This window comes from Arachis hypogaea, chromosome 3, assembly GCF_003086295.3.
Source record: "Arachis hypogaea cultivar Tifrunner chromosome 3, arahy.Tifrunner.gnm2.J5K5, whole genome shotgun sequence".
Taxonomy (NCBI): domain Eukaryota; kingdom Viridiplantae; phylum Streptophyta; class Magnoliopsida; order Fabales; family Fabaceae; genus Arachis; species Arachis hypogaea.
In genome coordinates this window covers 124249848-124264035 of record NC_092038.1, presented here as the reverse complement: position 1 = coordinate 124264035, position 14188 = coordinate 124249848, and the positions used below count along the sequence as shown (strand labels likewise).

General features: G+C 38.3%; 3 protein-coding genes across 3 annotated transcripts; 1 reads left to right on the top strand and 2 right to left on the bottom strand.

Moving 5' to 3' along the window:
* Window positions 1–1191: 1191 nt before the first annotated feature.
* LOC112791265 (uncharacterized) lies at window positions 1192–3743 on the bottom strand. Its single transcript, XM_072233446.1, has 6 exons — window positions 3623–3743; window positions 3064–3503; window positions 2266–2986; window positions 2086–2139; window positions 1805–1989; window positions 1192–1545 (listed from the first exon to the last, which is right to left on the bottom strand). Exons 3-6 carry the CDS (start codon window positions 2939–2941, stop codon window positions 1456–1458), a joined length of 1005 nt encoding a protein of 334 aa, XP_072089547.1. The 5' UTR covers window positions 2942–2986; window positions 3064–3503; window positions 3623–3743; the 3' UTR covers window positions 1192–1455.
* A 242-nt stretch (window positions 3744–3985) lies between these two features.
* Window positions 3986–7806, top strand: LOC112791264 (acyl-coenzyme A oxidase 2, peroxisomal). Its single transcript, XM_025834027.3, has 7 exons — window positions 3986–4440; window positions 4518–4633; window positions 4962–5842; window positions 6397–6576; window positions 6677–6843; window positions 6927–7050; window positions 7361–7806. Exons 1-7 carry the CDS (start codon window positions 3986–3988, stop codon window positions 7517–7519), a joined length of 2082 nt encoding a protein of 693 aa, XP_025689812.1. The 3' UTR covers window positions 7520–7806.
* Window positions 7738–11408, bottom strand: LOC112791263 (uncharacterized). The gene is made up of 5 exons (XM_025834026.3): window positions 9990–11408; window positions 9780–9857; window positions 9265–9470; window positions 8879–9102; window positions 7738–8768 (listed from the first exon to the last, which is right to left on the bottom strand). Exons 1-5 carry the CDS (start codon window positions 11053–11055, stop codon window positions 8105–8107), a joined length of 2238 nt encoding a protein of 745 aa, XP_025689811.1. The 5' UTR covers window positions 11056–11408; the 3' UTR covers window positions 7738–8104.
* Between the last annotated feature and the right edge of the window lie 2780 nt (window positions 11409–14188).

Below are 14188 nucleotides of genomic sequence, written 5' to 3'. Positions count from 1 at the left end.
AGGTATCTCTAAGTCCAATACTCTTCAGACCTGCTTACACTCTTGCTAACTTAGGCATCGGAGTGTCTTTGCAGATACCACCCCCCATTCACTCGCGAGCACAAGTCGGACGGAGCCTCCTGAGTTGTAGATTCATCTGGAGCCCTCCTCCTTCATACACTTGGGCCACCAAACGCCATCCATCCTATTAATCACCGGTTACCCACCGTAACAATAATAATTAATTTTATTAAATAAAAAATACTCATATATTTTATATTTATATATTTTATATTTAATTATATAAAAATAAAAGATTTTGTTGCCATTTAAAGTATTGTGTGGTGTTGCTATTCTGTTAAAGATATTCGTCTAAATAATAGAATGTCAGAGGGAATTCACTGTATTTGCAGACTAGTGCAATTATGCAAGTTTTAAACGTTACACTTGCAGGGTACCTGAGATTTTCTGCGCAGTGTAAATGTGTAATATTGCATTTCCACTTTTATGTATTTATTGGAACGCCAGAGTATGATATAGTGTTCCTCCCAAACATTGCACTGAAGACGGTTACGCTACGCACCAGACCATTTTTTATTTATTTATATTTGGACTAGAGATCATATTATATTGGGTAAAATATATTTTTTATTTTTGAAGTTCGATAAAATTTTAAAAATATGTTTAAATTTTATTTTATTTTAATTTTATTTCAAAAGTATATATTAAAATTATGTTTAATTTGTTTGTATTAAGAGTTATTTTTTATAAAATTGTTGTTGAATTAATTTTAATTTTTTTAAAAATTAGTCACCAAAAATATATTTAATGTAAATAAAAAAATTAAGACAATTAAAACAATAAAACTTAAAAATATTTTTAGCCCTATTATATTTCAAAGGTCCCAAGGTCCAAAAGGAGAACCAACCTAAAAAAGGTGGTGTGAAACCCACGTCACTAAATTGTAACTGCCGTCCTGTTGCAGCGAACCGTATACATTGGGTGCAAGTAATCTCTTATTTAGCCTCTATCGTTGATACAACATTACAACATAGGCAGATGATAATCCAAGCAGTAAGGACATTGTAATAACCGTATATAAATCCCATGCGATGTGCAGCTTAAACAGATAATTGCTAAGACAACTAACTAATCAAGCTTCTTATACAAGATGCAATCTCATTTAAGGAACAGACTATGAAGCAGCACCTGTAAAGACCTTCCTAACAATCCATTCAAAGCAACACCAAACAGTATAATGGATAACAATTTAAACAGGAAGTAATCCTCCAAAATAGATTGATTCTCCTCATAGTAGAATCAATGGGAAAAGTACAAAAAAAAATATACAGATTCTTTGGAGGTATTACAAAGACACCAAATCTCCATAAAAGCCACAATCACATGCATATTAATTGAAAATTGAGACTATTAAACTGCAAGAAGAAATATTGCAATCACAAAAGCATTATAATACTAATGATTGTCAGAATTGCTATTGTCAGTCGAATCAAGGCTACTCTTGCAGCTCTCTCTCAAATCTCTCAGTTCTTCAAATTTTGATTCCTGAAAGTAGAATGAAATCACTCAAAGTGTTAGCAAAGAAGTAGAAACAAAAAACTAAGATACATATCAGATAACAATAACGCGCCTAAGAAGCTGCCCATTCTTTTGTGCAGACTGAACTCTGGACGAGTGTGTTGTGTCATGTGTGTATCTCCTAAGAACGGAAAATCGCAAGCGTAGAAACAGATAACATTTGATTTTGAATGAAATGGCAATAGAGAATCAAGAGGACATCAAGAGTGATAGGACTGGAACTCACAAGCTGTTTAGTTTCTTGAGCAAATGTGTTGCCCATATGAACAAAGAGTGACTTCCACTGCTCCATAAGGGTCAATTCTAATTTGGATGACTCTGTGCTGCTCTGTGGATCATGCACCAATTTCTCCTTTAAGTCAGAAAACCTCTGAAGCGTTGTGCTTGCCTCTTTCTGACTCTTCTTCAGAGCTGGCCAAACACAAGAAACATTAACAAAACATGATCAATAACTGCAGCATTCAATAAAAATTGCCTAAAGTGTAGTCCTTTATAACAACAACTCACCGCTTAGTCTGCCCTTCACATCTTGATAATGGAGATCCGACCAGATATAAGCAGCTATACATCAACACAGGAAAACACAGATTTCAATCATCATACCATAATATCATAACTGAACATTAATTTCCCATTATTTTTCAAATATCACAAATAGACTCTTTCACAGAAATTAGTTATAACCACCTTTGGAGCAAAAGGAACAAGTGCATTGTTTCAGAAGGTCGACGCTATCAACAGACGGGTTTGCGCCACTAACCCCCTTGAGAGCCGAACACCGTTCTAGCCCTGGAAATCCAAAATCGTGGGAAGCAGAGATCACCGGCGGTTCCACCGCAACAGATTTGGATGACGCTAATTTATCAACACAAACTTCTGTGTCGTCATTTTGAATGACGCGGTTGCTGAACCCTTCAGTTATGGGTATTCCTTCCGGAACACCGCTAGGGTTTCTATCTAGAACATCGTTTCCTAACCCCAAAGAAGTCACACCGGCGCCACCGAAGAAATTCTGTCCCTCCGGTAAATTGTTGGTCTGTGGATCCGATGTTTGAGATGAGAGTGTCCGTAACGAGGCGTCAGAGACGGCATCGCAGAAGAGGAAACTGAGGGAAGGGTTTTTCCCCTTTTCTGGGAACTGAAGCTTGTCGTTATCGTTGAACTGCGTGCTCAATTTCGCACCTAATTGAAAGTGGAACTTCTTTTTGGCGAAGTGGGAATCCCCATCGCTTGTGGTTTTGCGAGGGGAGTCGCCGGAGATGGAAGAAAAGGGCCTCTTGGAGGGGCGGTTGGTGACATCGGAGAGTGCAGGACGGGTGTTGAAATTGAGAACCCTGTCGCTGAAATTCTCTTCGGTTACCATGAATCTGAAGCGAATCGGTGATCTGGTGTGTTGAATCTTGAAACCCTACGAATTGGGCGTAAGTAACTTCAATAACAAACACCGAAAACCCTACAAATAGAGTGGCGTAAGAAATGAACTACCTCAAAATTTGGTTCGGGTAGTGAGAGGAAGGAGGATTCTATTACATGTTTCCTCAACTAAAAAATTGGAATTGCAGGTTGCAGTGTAGTGAGAGAGTGAGAGTATGTTATTCATCATGGGAGCTCAGACACGCCCCAAATTCTCAGGCGGGAAGAAAGCGGGCCTCGCCGCGCTTTTCAACTTTTTGAAAGCTGCGGCGCGCCATTCTCTCAATCCATATTACAATTGGGCCTCTTTACCATCTTCTACTGGATCACCGACCTGGTGCCCTCCCCAGGCCCAAAAACTATATGAAGTGGAATGGAAGAGAGTCAAGAGACTGATAAGTGGTCCTCCACCCTGACCGAAAAAAAGGAGGGTGGTCCTCCACGTCATAACAAATCTTCGGTCTACCTTCTGACGTCTATAAGATGTGGATATTGAGATATTCCCTTCGTTTCTGAAAGAACAAAATTTAATTATTTAATTAATGGCAAGTGGCAAGTGGCAAGAATGGTAAATGGATGTCATATCCAATTGGGACAAGATAAGAGTCTAATTGAAAATGAAATTGTATACTGTAGTGGCGAATCGGTCTTGACAAGATGCGTTATCCAACCGCAGCTACAAAGCAGAGTATGGGACTATGGGCCAAGGTGGAGACGAACGGGGAATTGGGGTGAACGTGAAAGAAATAAATAGAGAAACGTATTGGTATGCGCGCCCATAGTAAATTTAATTAGTAGCCGCAAAAGATTAATGTAATCCTATGAGATCCCGCCACGAGTCACTATCGCTTCAAAGCCACGTTATCAAATATCAATTGTGCCGTGTACTCATGATTCATGAATTTCACTATCATTTATGACATCGCTCACGATCTAACAGATTCACATTTGATAACGAACTCTTGAGGGAAGATTAAAGATTACAAAAAACGAAATGCAAACTGTAATTAATCAGATACCGAAATCATCCTACGATGAGGAGGAGGAGGAGGCGGAGGCGGTGTCACGGCGAATAGAGAGGGTGCGGCGACACTTGGAAGGCGTTCCCTATTGTGTGAGGACGGGGCAGGTGGAGATGGTGGCTTGCGCGAGGGTGAATTTGAACGTGGAGACGGCGGCTCTGTCGGGATACATGAGGGGGAAGCACAGGGACATTCAGGAGAAGGTGTACGAGTACTTCAACAAGAAGCCGGAGCTGCAGACGCCGGCGGAGATCCTCAAAGATGACTACCGTGAGCTCTGCATGAGGCAGCTGCTGGGGCTAGTCAGGGAGGCGGGAATCAGGCCTTTCCGCTACGTCAGCGAGGACCCTGCTAAGTACTTCGCCATCGCCGAAGCCGTTGGCAGCATCGACATGTCCCTCGACATCAAAATGGGCGTCCAATACAGGTACTTAATTTCTTCCTTGCTTCTTTTCACGTGAGAATTGGATGCCTTTTCAATTTGATTTCACTGTTTCTGTGCAGCCTGTGGGGTGGTTCTGTGATCAATTTGGGGACTAAGAAGCACAGGGACAAGTACTTTGATGGCATTGATTGCTTGGACTATCCCGGTTGTTTTGCTATGACCGAGCTTCACCATGGTAATTGTTACCTTATTCATTATTCATTCATACTTGTATCTATTTTTCTTTTTGGCTTGCAAGTAATGTAACTCTGACTCTGATGCTGCTCAAGCATAATTATCCAATTACAACAACACTGCTGAGATTTGAAATTATCAAACATGCATATCATCGTCAAACAAGACACTCAAATGCCTTTAAGCAGAAAAATGTTTTCCTTTCCCAAATTCCCTTCAGTTTAGGGTTCTGTAGAAAAATGTTGCTTCTGGTGCCTTTCATTCCTACGTGCAAGGTAGAGACACTATTCAAATTTAAATAAACTGTTTACCTTCTTTTTGTTCAATAGGTTCAAATGTACAGGGCCTCCAAACTGTCGCCTCCTTTGATCCAATCACAGATGAATTTGTCATTGATACGCCAAATGATGGCGCCATCAAGTGGTGGATTGGCAATGCTGCAGTGCATGGCAAGTTTGCCACTGTTTTTGCCAGGTTGAAGCTACCTGCTTATGATACAAAAGGAGCTGCTGATATGGGTGTCCATGCCTTCATAGTTCCCATAAGGGACATGAAGACCCATCAGCCACTTCCAGGAGTTGAGATTCACGATTGCGGTCATAAAGTAGGCCTCAACGGTGTGGATAATGGAGCATTGAGATTCCGCTCTGTGAGAATTCCTCGAGACAATCTGCTAAATCGATTTGGAGATGTTTCCCGTGATGGGAAGTATACAAGTAGCCTTCCTACCGTAAATAAGCGCTTTGCTGCAACCCTAGGAGAACTTGTAGGTGGTAGGGTAGGCCTTGCATATTCTTCGGTTGGTGTCCTGAAGATTGCAGCCACAATTGCCATCCGGTATTCTCTGCTTCGTCAGCAATTTGGACCTCCAAACCAGCCTGAAGTGTCTATTCTTGATTACCAGTCTCAACAGCATAAGCTTATGCCAATGCTGGCTTCAACTTATGCTTTTCATTTTGCCACTGCAAATTTAGTGGAGAAATACGCTGAAATGAAGAAAACCCATGATGATGTATTAATTGCAGATGTCCATGCTCTTTCGGCAGGTTTAAAGTCTTATATTACTTCATATACTGCAAAGTCACTCAGCACCTGTAGGGAAGCCTGTGGAGGCCATGGTTATGCTGCTGTAAACCGGTTTGGTTCCTTGAGGAATGACCATGACATTTTTCAGACGTTTGAAGGAGACAACACGGTTCTTCTTCAACAGGTTATTGACTAAGCTCTGTCAGTTCATTCTTCTTCTTTTATTGTAACTACAATTTTCATAATCTGATAACCAACAAGATAGTATAGGAATCAGAGGCATCGGAACTCAGCCATTTCTTTTCAGTCACTGATTTTATATATACATAGAGTGAAATTTCTGCACAAGCAACAGATGCAGTTGGTTGGCCCTTACTTGGGTTCAAAGTACAACTTCAACCTCTTTCTATCACAGTCCTCTTCCCCCCTCCTTTTGGATAGGTGTAGGTGCTGAGTTTCCTGTTATTTGCATTATTATTCAGGGATTAACTATTAGTAAAGCTCCTTCAGATCTTGTTTTTATTAGTCTCCAAATGAATAGCTAAGCTACCATGTTAAAATAATTCGTTATATGATTTGATTGCCAGAGCACAGATATAGATTTAGGCCTGTTCATTCTCTGTTTGGTGGCAATTGATGTTATACAGTTTAGGCTTGTCATACATTTCAGTTTTGGTTTTTATATTATTCTATTGGGAGGTAAGGTTAGTTGGGTGTTTGTTTGTTTTACAAATGAAGGTTGCAGGTGATCTTCTAAAACAATACAGAGCAAAGTTCAAAGGCGGGGCTTTTACAGCGACATGGAACTACCTGAAAGAATCCATGAATACATATCTGTCACAGCCAAATCCGGTTACAGCTCGGTGGGAAGGCGAGGACCATTTGAGAAATCCGAAGTTTCAGTTAGATGCTTTTAGAGTGAGTTTTATCTTGGTTTCTTGACCGCAGTACAGTACTACGAATGCGGAAACATTAATGAGTCAACAATTTATTTGATTTTCACTTTGCTTTATTACAGTACCGAACATCCATATTACTTCAGAGTGTTGCTGTACGACTCCAAAAGCATTCTAAAACTCTTGGGGACTTTGGTGCATGGAATAGGTGCTTGAATCACCTTTTGACACTTGCAGAGTCACATATTGAGTCAGTCATCCTTGCTAAATTCATTGATGCTGTTCAAAGGTTTGTTCTAGCTTCTAGCGTTTGTATTTTCTTATCTACATGATACTATGCCCATTTTTTGACTTGGCCTATTCATTCACCAGCTGTCCTGATCCAAGCTCTCAAGCTGCTCTCAAGCTTGTGTGTGATCTTTATGCTCTGGATCGGATACGCGATGACATTGGAACCTACCGTAATGTTGATTATGTGGCTCCCAACAAAGCCAAGGTATAAAACTGAAAACACTTTGAAATAGAAGTATTATCATTTTTCTGAGGGAAGAAAAAAAAATGAAAAAAAAGTTCAATGCAAAAAAGACAATGAGCTGATTATTCGGTAAAAAAAATTATAATTGCAGTTCCTTGTAGATTGTAGCTAAGGAACAGATAATACAAGTTTTATATGAGCTTGTGGTGGTTTTGAAATGACCACTCAACCCTGAGCAAACAGCCAACAGAACAGAACAATTGGACCTTGCATTTTATAACGTTACAATCTGAATACATTAAATATTTTTTTTCCGTCATCCATTTTACAGGCGATCAACAAATTGACGGACTATCTGAGTTTTCAAGTGAGGAATATTGCAAAAGAACTCGTAGATGCATTTGATCTACCGCCTCATGTTACAAGGGCTCCTATTGCCATGCAGTCAGAAGCCTACACGCAGTACACACAAATTGTTGGATTCGAATAGCAGAACTGCAGCATGGAGAATTCACATGAAATTAATAATAATAAATAAATAAATTTTTTTAGCGTATTGTTGAAATTGGATTTCACTAGTTTCTTCAAGATGAATCATCGAAAGAAAATAATACCAACACTCACACACAAACTACGATCAACAAACCAGAGCAGTTTGAGGCACGAATTGGTCGAAATAGAAAGTTATTGTATAAGAAGTATATTGTCTTTAGGAGAAACAATTGCAAGACTACTAATCCTGTTTCATTGATTGAAAATTGTTGTTCAAGTTGGGCATATTGAGACGCATGATTTCTATGGTTTCAATATTTAAGGACATGAAAACGATATAAGAAAATGGTAGACAAAAGTGCCTTCGAGCAACCGGCAATTACGTAAATCTAATTCCACCACAGAACACAATGCCTTTGCTAGTTATGACGACATCATATTATCATAAGCTTACGACTCGGTTACAGAGATACCCTTCACCCGTTTGACATCATAACGTGTGTACAATACAATACTACAATGATTCTTCGTGTCTTCCATGCTACCTAGACATCAGGATCGGGCAGAAGCCAGCAATCAAGGATTAACATTTGTCGGCCCTCATAGTTCTGCAGTTATGATATGCAGTTCGAGCTGCTTCACTTTTTTGCCTGATATCTTCATACATCTTCAACGATGCCTCAGAAAATTTGGTCAGTCTATCAAGTAATTTGGTTAGGCTGGCCTGTATGCAGCACAAATTTGCAGATTCGTCTTCATTGTCTTCAATGGTTTTACTCTCAGCTTCAGCAGTGCTTCCCTCAGACGCGTTCTGTTTCTTGAGAAGTTGATCATTTTGGTGCTCCATTAGGTGGTGAAGATCAGACAAGAAGTTTCTGATTGCTTGACTTAGTTCCTCAGAGGGCAAAGCCTTGATCCCAACAGACCAATCGCGGCAAAGAACAAATATGGGTGGCGCCAAAACTCGGCGAGGGGAGAATGGCCTTCTGCTCTTGGATCGCTCCCTTGGATGCAGTATGCAGTTTTGCAGCCATCCATTGACAGCTTCCACATACGAGGTGTGGCTGTTAATCCAGTTAGCAAAGCTCAGACCAAAAATCTCAATTTCTTCATGAAGCTGCACCAATATATCTCTGCGCACCTCGCCTTGCAAGGTTCCTGTTGAGCTCCTAGAATGATATGCCAAGGAGATGGTGATGTACTGTGCATGATGGCATTCCAGCATGGCCTTCCACATCCTGGTTAATCTGCACAGCCAAGAGCAGCTATAGTTGTCAACCTTAGTTGTCAATGGTGCAAATCTTTAAGGATAGAAAATGGTTAATATAAACATAAAAATATGGAGTCTTCAACTTACCCTTCTATTAATTCAAAAAGTTGTGGGTACAACTCTTCATCCCTGATGCTCTCAATTCGTTTAGATATGGTATCAACAGAATAAATAGCCACTATTATACGTGAATGCAGATCCTTTACAACAGACCGGGTTTTGTCAATCACATGAGTGCTTTGATCTTTTGCAAATTGATGTCTAAGCTGGCTACATTTTCGATCATAGTTCTTCCTGATGGATTCACTAGCCTATGATCAAGAGGAAGAAGAATTAAAAACACAAATTTTGGATGTGCATGCATTTATGATTCCATCAAGTCAAATAGATAATAAATAAAAAAACATGCTTATGATTTTATTACTCAAGCCATTAAGCCCTTCACTTTTCCTTTACAATAACTGTAATAGTACCTTTACTTCATCATAGAGTTTTCGCTCCCAGGCATACAGTCTGTCAAGGGTGGATGAATGGCTTCCCGCAATCATGCAGAATTCTTCAGCAAAGTCACTTCCACTGTCATCAATGTCTTCCTTCGATCTTGGTGTCAAAGGGTTCCTAGATGAGGATGACCGAGAAGATGCTGTTCGCCTCCAGCTAATAATTTTCTGTGCAGGTTCTGCACAAAAGGTGACAATTTAGTCCCTCATAAATATTCATCTTCTAGGAAACATTAACTAGGTATAAAGAAAAGGAGAAAATTTTGATAGAAATAGACAGCTTGTTGCTCAAGAAAAAGATCAACCTGCTTCAAATCAAACATCATTATGACTGTCTCAAAGCTTTGTTACAAGGGGGAAAAACCTTACATATGCTTCATCAAATAGCTCAAACTAGTATTTACTCATTAACCAACTTAACCATGGCTAAACCAATCATTGAACTGTTATTTACTGAGTATCAATTACAAAATTGAGCTACAATTTACCCTGGAAGATAGGTGTAGTCTTTCTGCCACAACAAGCAGGCTGGACAGATGTGATCAAAGCCGCAGCGGATGACTTCCCTATCAGAAGAAATGTGATGGAGACTAGTAAATAAACTTCACTGAGAATATGTCTTAACAATTTGTTGTAATTAAGTTGCAAATTCAGACACAAGTACAGTATCTGGAATGATATAACAACCGAGGAAATACCTTTTGCCTCCGAATATCCAACCATGATTTTATTTGCCTCTAACAGCCTCAACACCTCCCTGCCAGACTCAGAAGCTCGAGCGAACCGGTGCTCTATATCCTTTATGCTTGAGAGAAAATCTTTAGCTCTGTGAGTGATGAACTCTGATGGATCCTCTCTTTCCGCACACAAATCTTTACCATCTATGTTCTTCTCCGTCTTTGAACTGGACCTTCCAACACCACCATTGCCTACTACATTCTCTTTCATGACACCCCCATTGCTAGTTGATTCTAGCTGCTTCACTCCCACATCAGCCACTTGCTTGCTACCTCCAACTCCTCTAGAAACTACTGAATGATCAGAACAGTGTCCATACGAACTGCCATACTCATTTTCCTTTGTAACACCACCAAAATTTCTACTATGCTTCTCATCCGAGTTCAGTTTCATCGCGCCATTTCTATCCGAACCAACACCTAACCATTGATCCCTAGCAGCTCCAAACACAGTTGAACCACCCTCCTCTTCATGGAAACATTCACTAGTAGCATGCCCTACAAACCTGAAGCTCTCATTGTCCTCCACAGGGTCAAAGAAATCCCAAGATTCACCTGACTCGGGAAGAGGAGGTGGTGGTGGGGGCATTGTGAACACATTGGATTCATCATCCAAAAAACTGTCACCCCCACAAGCATTGACCCTAACAGTGACAGAAGCATTCCCCCCTGACCTCATGTAACTGAGTGTAGTCACAGGAGGGGAAAGGGGACTATGAAATTCTGGCAATGGTGAGTCAGAAGCATCAACCTCTACCTCAGCAAGATGTGACGGTGGTGATGATGGAGAAAGGTAGCTACATTGAGATGGGGTTTTATCTGAAATTGAGAGAGAGGACTCCACCAAGACCTCAGCTTCAGAGTACCTCCGGAGAGCAATGCCAACGTTTCGAAGAGATTGAATGTAAGAAACGTGTGCGGCGGCGAGAGCATACCTGGAATCAACGGCGACCTTGATGAATCGGTTGCGATCCCTGCAGAGGGTCAAAGCTTCGTTCTTTTGGGGTTTGGAGTTTGCAGTACCCATTGCCCCTTTACAAGATTACACCCATTTCATTGTGGAGTGTGTAGTGTTGATTTATGAGAAATGGGCACCATTGATGAAATCAAAGAGGGTAACAGTGTGGTTAATGAGTACAGTGACAGTGTAAGCTTGTTGCAGAGAGGGTCAGGGCAACGAGCAATGAACAATGAGGAGAGAAAAAGAAAGGAAAGGGAGAGAAATGGAGAATCCAAAAAAACAAAGAAGGAGAAACAAAAAACGTGAACGTGAACGCGGCTTCCTTCCATTTCCAGTGACTAAAATTCTGCTAACTTTATTAGTCACTCACTCACCCTCGTTTTCTGTGTTTGTGTGTCTCTGTCATGCTCTTCCGTTTTTTATAATTATTTTGTTTCTATAATTTATTAAAAAGAATTAAAAATTAATATTTAATTTAAAAAATATAAAATAAATAATTATTAAATATTCAAAAAATTTTATAAAAAATAATTTAAACAAAATTTAATTACCAAATTATAGATACCATAAAATTCAGCTTGAAACTATGCCATGGAAGAAAAGAAAAGCTTCTTTTACTTTATTTGTACTTGCCACCATGAATGAACTGGGGAAGTGTTATACCATAGTGTACTTTGGTAAGTGACACCATCATGTGTTTATTAAACCTCAATTGAAAGCATGTCTAATCCGTTGTTTTTTGAGTGTAGAACTCAGACCAATAGTTTCTACTAACTACTCATTTTCTCAGCAAATAAATTTTCTATGCCACACGTGACTACTTCGCATCATGAATCAAATAGGAGTGTTCATGAGTACGGGTAACTTGATTACCCATTTAAAGTTAAATCGAAAGGATTATATTATTTTTGGATTCGATGGATAATTAAATACAATTAGATCAGACTCAATTAAATCCAATTTTAATTAGTTTGGGTATTAGTCTTAAAATTGTAGATCCGAATCAATTTAATTATTCGATTAATTTAATATTAATTAAAAAATAAAATCTAATAATATATATAAATTTATTTTTTAATTCTTAAAATCTTTTAAAATTCAAATTATGATAATTATTTAAGTTTAAATTGATAATATATTACTTTTTTAATATTATTATTATATATTTATAGTATTTAGATTATTTTTAATTTTTTTAGATTTTTTTTAATTTCATTTTCAATTGGATACTCAATCATTCAAACCGATTCAATCCAAATTAGAAGAGTTTGGATCGGTTTGGATCCACTCACTACAAATTATAAATCTAAACCAATTTGTTGAGTTTAAAGAAACAAAAATAATAATTCGAGGATGACGAACATTATAGTCTTGTGTTAAAAGTTCAAAATTATTTGTGATGTCTGTGTTCATTGTGCAAAAAAATATTGCTCAAAATATTGCTCAATATCTAGAAGATCATCATGAACGGTCCGCAAGTTCCAACTAAAATAAGTGTTAAAGGAGTTGTGACTCCCAAAGAAGAAGTATAATGGAACGATGAAGACAAAAAAATGGTGGAGCTGAACACAAAGACAATCAACATGATGTGCTACTCAATTAGTTTTGAGGAGTACCAGAAGGTATTAAGGTGTAAAACAACAAAAGAGATTTGGGATAAACCCTAAGTCATTTATGAAGGCACTAAACAAGTAAAAGAAACAAGGATCGATATGCTAAGAAAAGAATATGAAATGTTCACAATGAAGGAAGGAGAAACCATCGATAAAATATTTGAGAGATTCTCTATCATCATGAATAGCTTAGATGCTATGGGGATAACTCACTCCGAACAAGTCTAGTGAGAAAAATACTGAAAAGTCTTACCAAAGAGTAGGAAACCAAAGATACTATCATCTCTGAAAGGAATAACCTAAACCAAATATCATATGATGAGTCGAGAGGCAAACTGCTAGCCTATGAATCCACCTACTTGAACCCGGAGTCGAAGAAAAAAAGAGTTGCCTTAAAATCTTGCATTGATTCATTAGAAGATGATTCCAATGAAAGTTTATCAGATGATGAAATTGTATTTTTTGCTAGAAGGCTAAGGAGGCTCATGAGAAGCAAAGGAAGAAGCAAAGGTTCAAGCTCGAAGGAACACAGGAGAGACCTTAGCAAGATCATCGGTCATCATTGCACAGAGGCCGATCACTTCAAGTATGACTGTCCCAAGTTCAAGAAGGAAGATAAGACGAAGAAGTACAAGGACTTGGAAAATGACTCCGATGAAAAAGAAGAATCTGAACATGAAGCTCATGATTGCTTTATGGCTAGTCAAGATCAAGTTGAAGAGGTAAACTACCACATCCTAACTAATGAAAAATTCTATCAAATGATTGATGATTTAACTGGACATGTTAGAAAAATTTTGGATAAATGCTAAGAATATGAATCTGAAAATTATTCTTTAAAAGAAGAAAATGCATTCTTTAAAGAAAAACTGAGTGAAACCAAAGATGTTGATTTAATTGAAAAAATAAACGGCTTAAATCTAAAAATAAAGTGATTAAAAGCTTAAATTAAAACATTGCTAAATTTACTCAAAGTTCTGAAACCTTGGACAAACTACTAGTTAGTCAAAGACCCTTATTTAAAAATTTGGGCTAGAATATTATGATTAGAATGAAGCTATTTTTGAAAAATATTTTGTTGAAATTAAAGCTTCAACTTTTAAAACCAAAAGATTTCAAACCTTTCATCACTTGAAAAAATTAACAAAAAAGAAATCATTGTCAAACATGCAAAAAACATGGTCATTCATCTCATCAATGTTTCATTTTTAAAAGAAAAATTGGAAATAAAATGTATAAGGTTGTTAGCAATTTAAATGTTCTAAGGAAACCAAGATATTTTAACATCAAAAGATTCAAATTGATTTGGATACCTAAGGTCACCTAAAGTATTATGCAAATTTGTCTTGCATCCAAGAAAAAGAAGGATATATAGTACTTGGATAGTGGATGCTCAAGGCACATGACTAGAAAGTCTACGTTCTTCATCAAACTCAACAAGTACGATGGAGGATTCATAACTTTCAGTGGATGAAAAGGGAAAGATCATAGCCGTAGGTAAAGTAGGTAAGAATTTTTTTCACCTTCATAGATAATGTATTCTTGGTTGATGGATTGAAGCATCACCTTTTAAGCATTAGTCAACT

Bases quoted from the DNA above. Each gene is read 5' to 3' on its own strand.
- LOC112791263 (XM_025834026.3), bottom strand. From the start codon at position 11,055: ATGGGTACTGCAAACTCCAAACCCCAAAAGAACGAAGCTTTGACCCTC. The intron at 9,858-9,989 runs GTATTTCCTCGG...TTCTTCTGATAG, and splicing joins TGGATATTCGGAGGCAAAAG to GGAAGTCATCCGCTGCGGCT. The intron at 9,103-9,264 runs GTACTATTACAG...TCTTGATCATAG, and splicing joins AACTCTATGATGAAGTAAAG to GCTAGTGAATCCATCAGGAA.
- LOC112791264 (XM_025834027.3), top strand. From the start codon at position 3,986: ATGCAAACTGTAATTAATCAGATACCGAAATCATCCTACGATGAGGAG. The intron at 4,634-4,961 runs GTAATTGTTACC...TTTGTTCAATAG, and splicing joins TATGACCGAGCTTCACCATG to GTTCAAATGTACAGGGCCTC. The intron at 7,051-7,360 runs GTATAAAACTGA...TCCATTTTACAG, and splicing joins TGGCTCCCAACAAAGCCAAG to GCGATCAACAAATTGACGGA.
- LOC112791265 (XM_072233446.1), bottom strand. From the start codon at position 2,941: ATGGTAACCGAAGAGAATTTCAGCGACAGGGTTCTCAATTTCAACACC. The intron at 2,140-2,265 runs GTGGTTATAACT...GTTGATGTATAG, and splicing joins TTGTTCCTTTTGCTCCAAAG to CTGCTTATATCTGGTCGGAT. The intron at 1,546-1,804 runs GTGAGTTCCAGT...TTCTACTTTCAG, and splicing joins CTCAAGAAACTAAACAGCTT to GAATCAAAATTTGAAGAACT.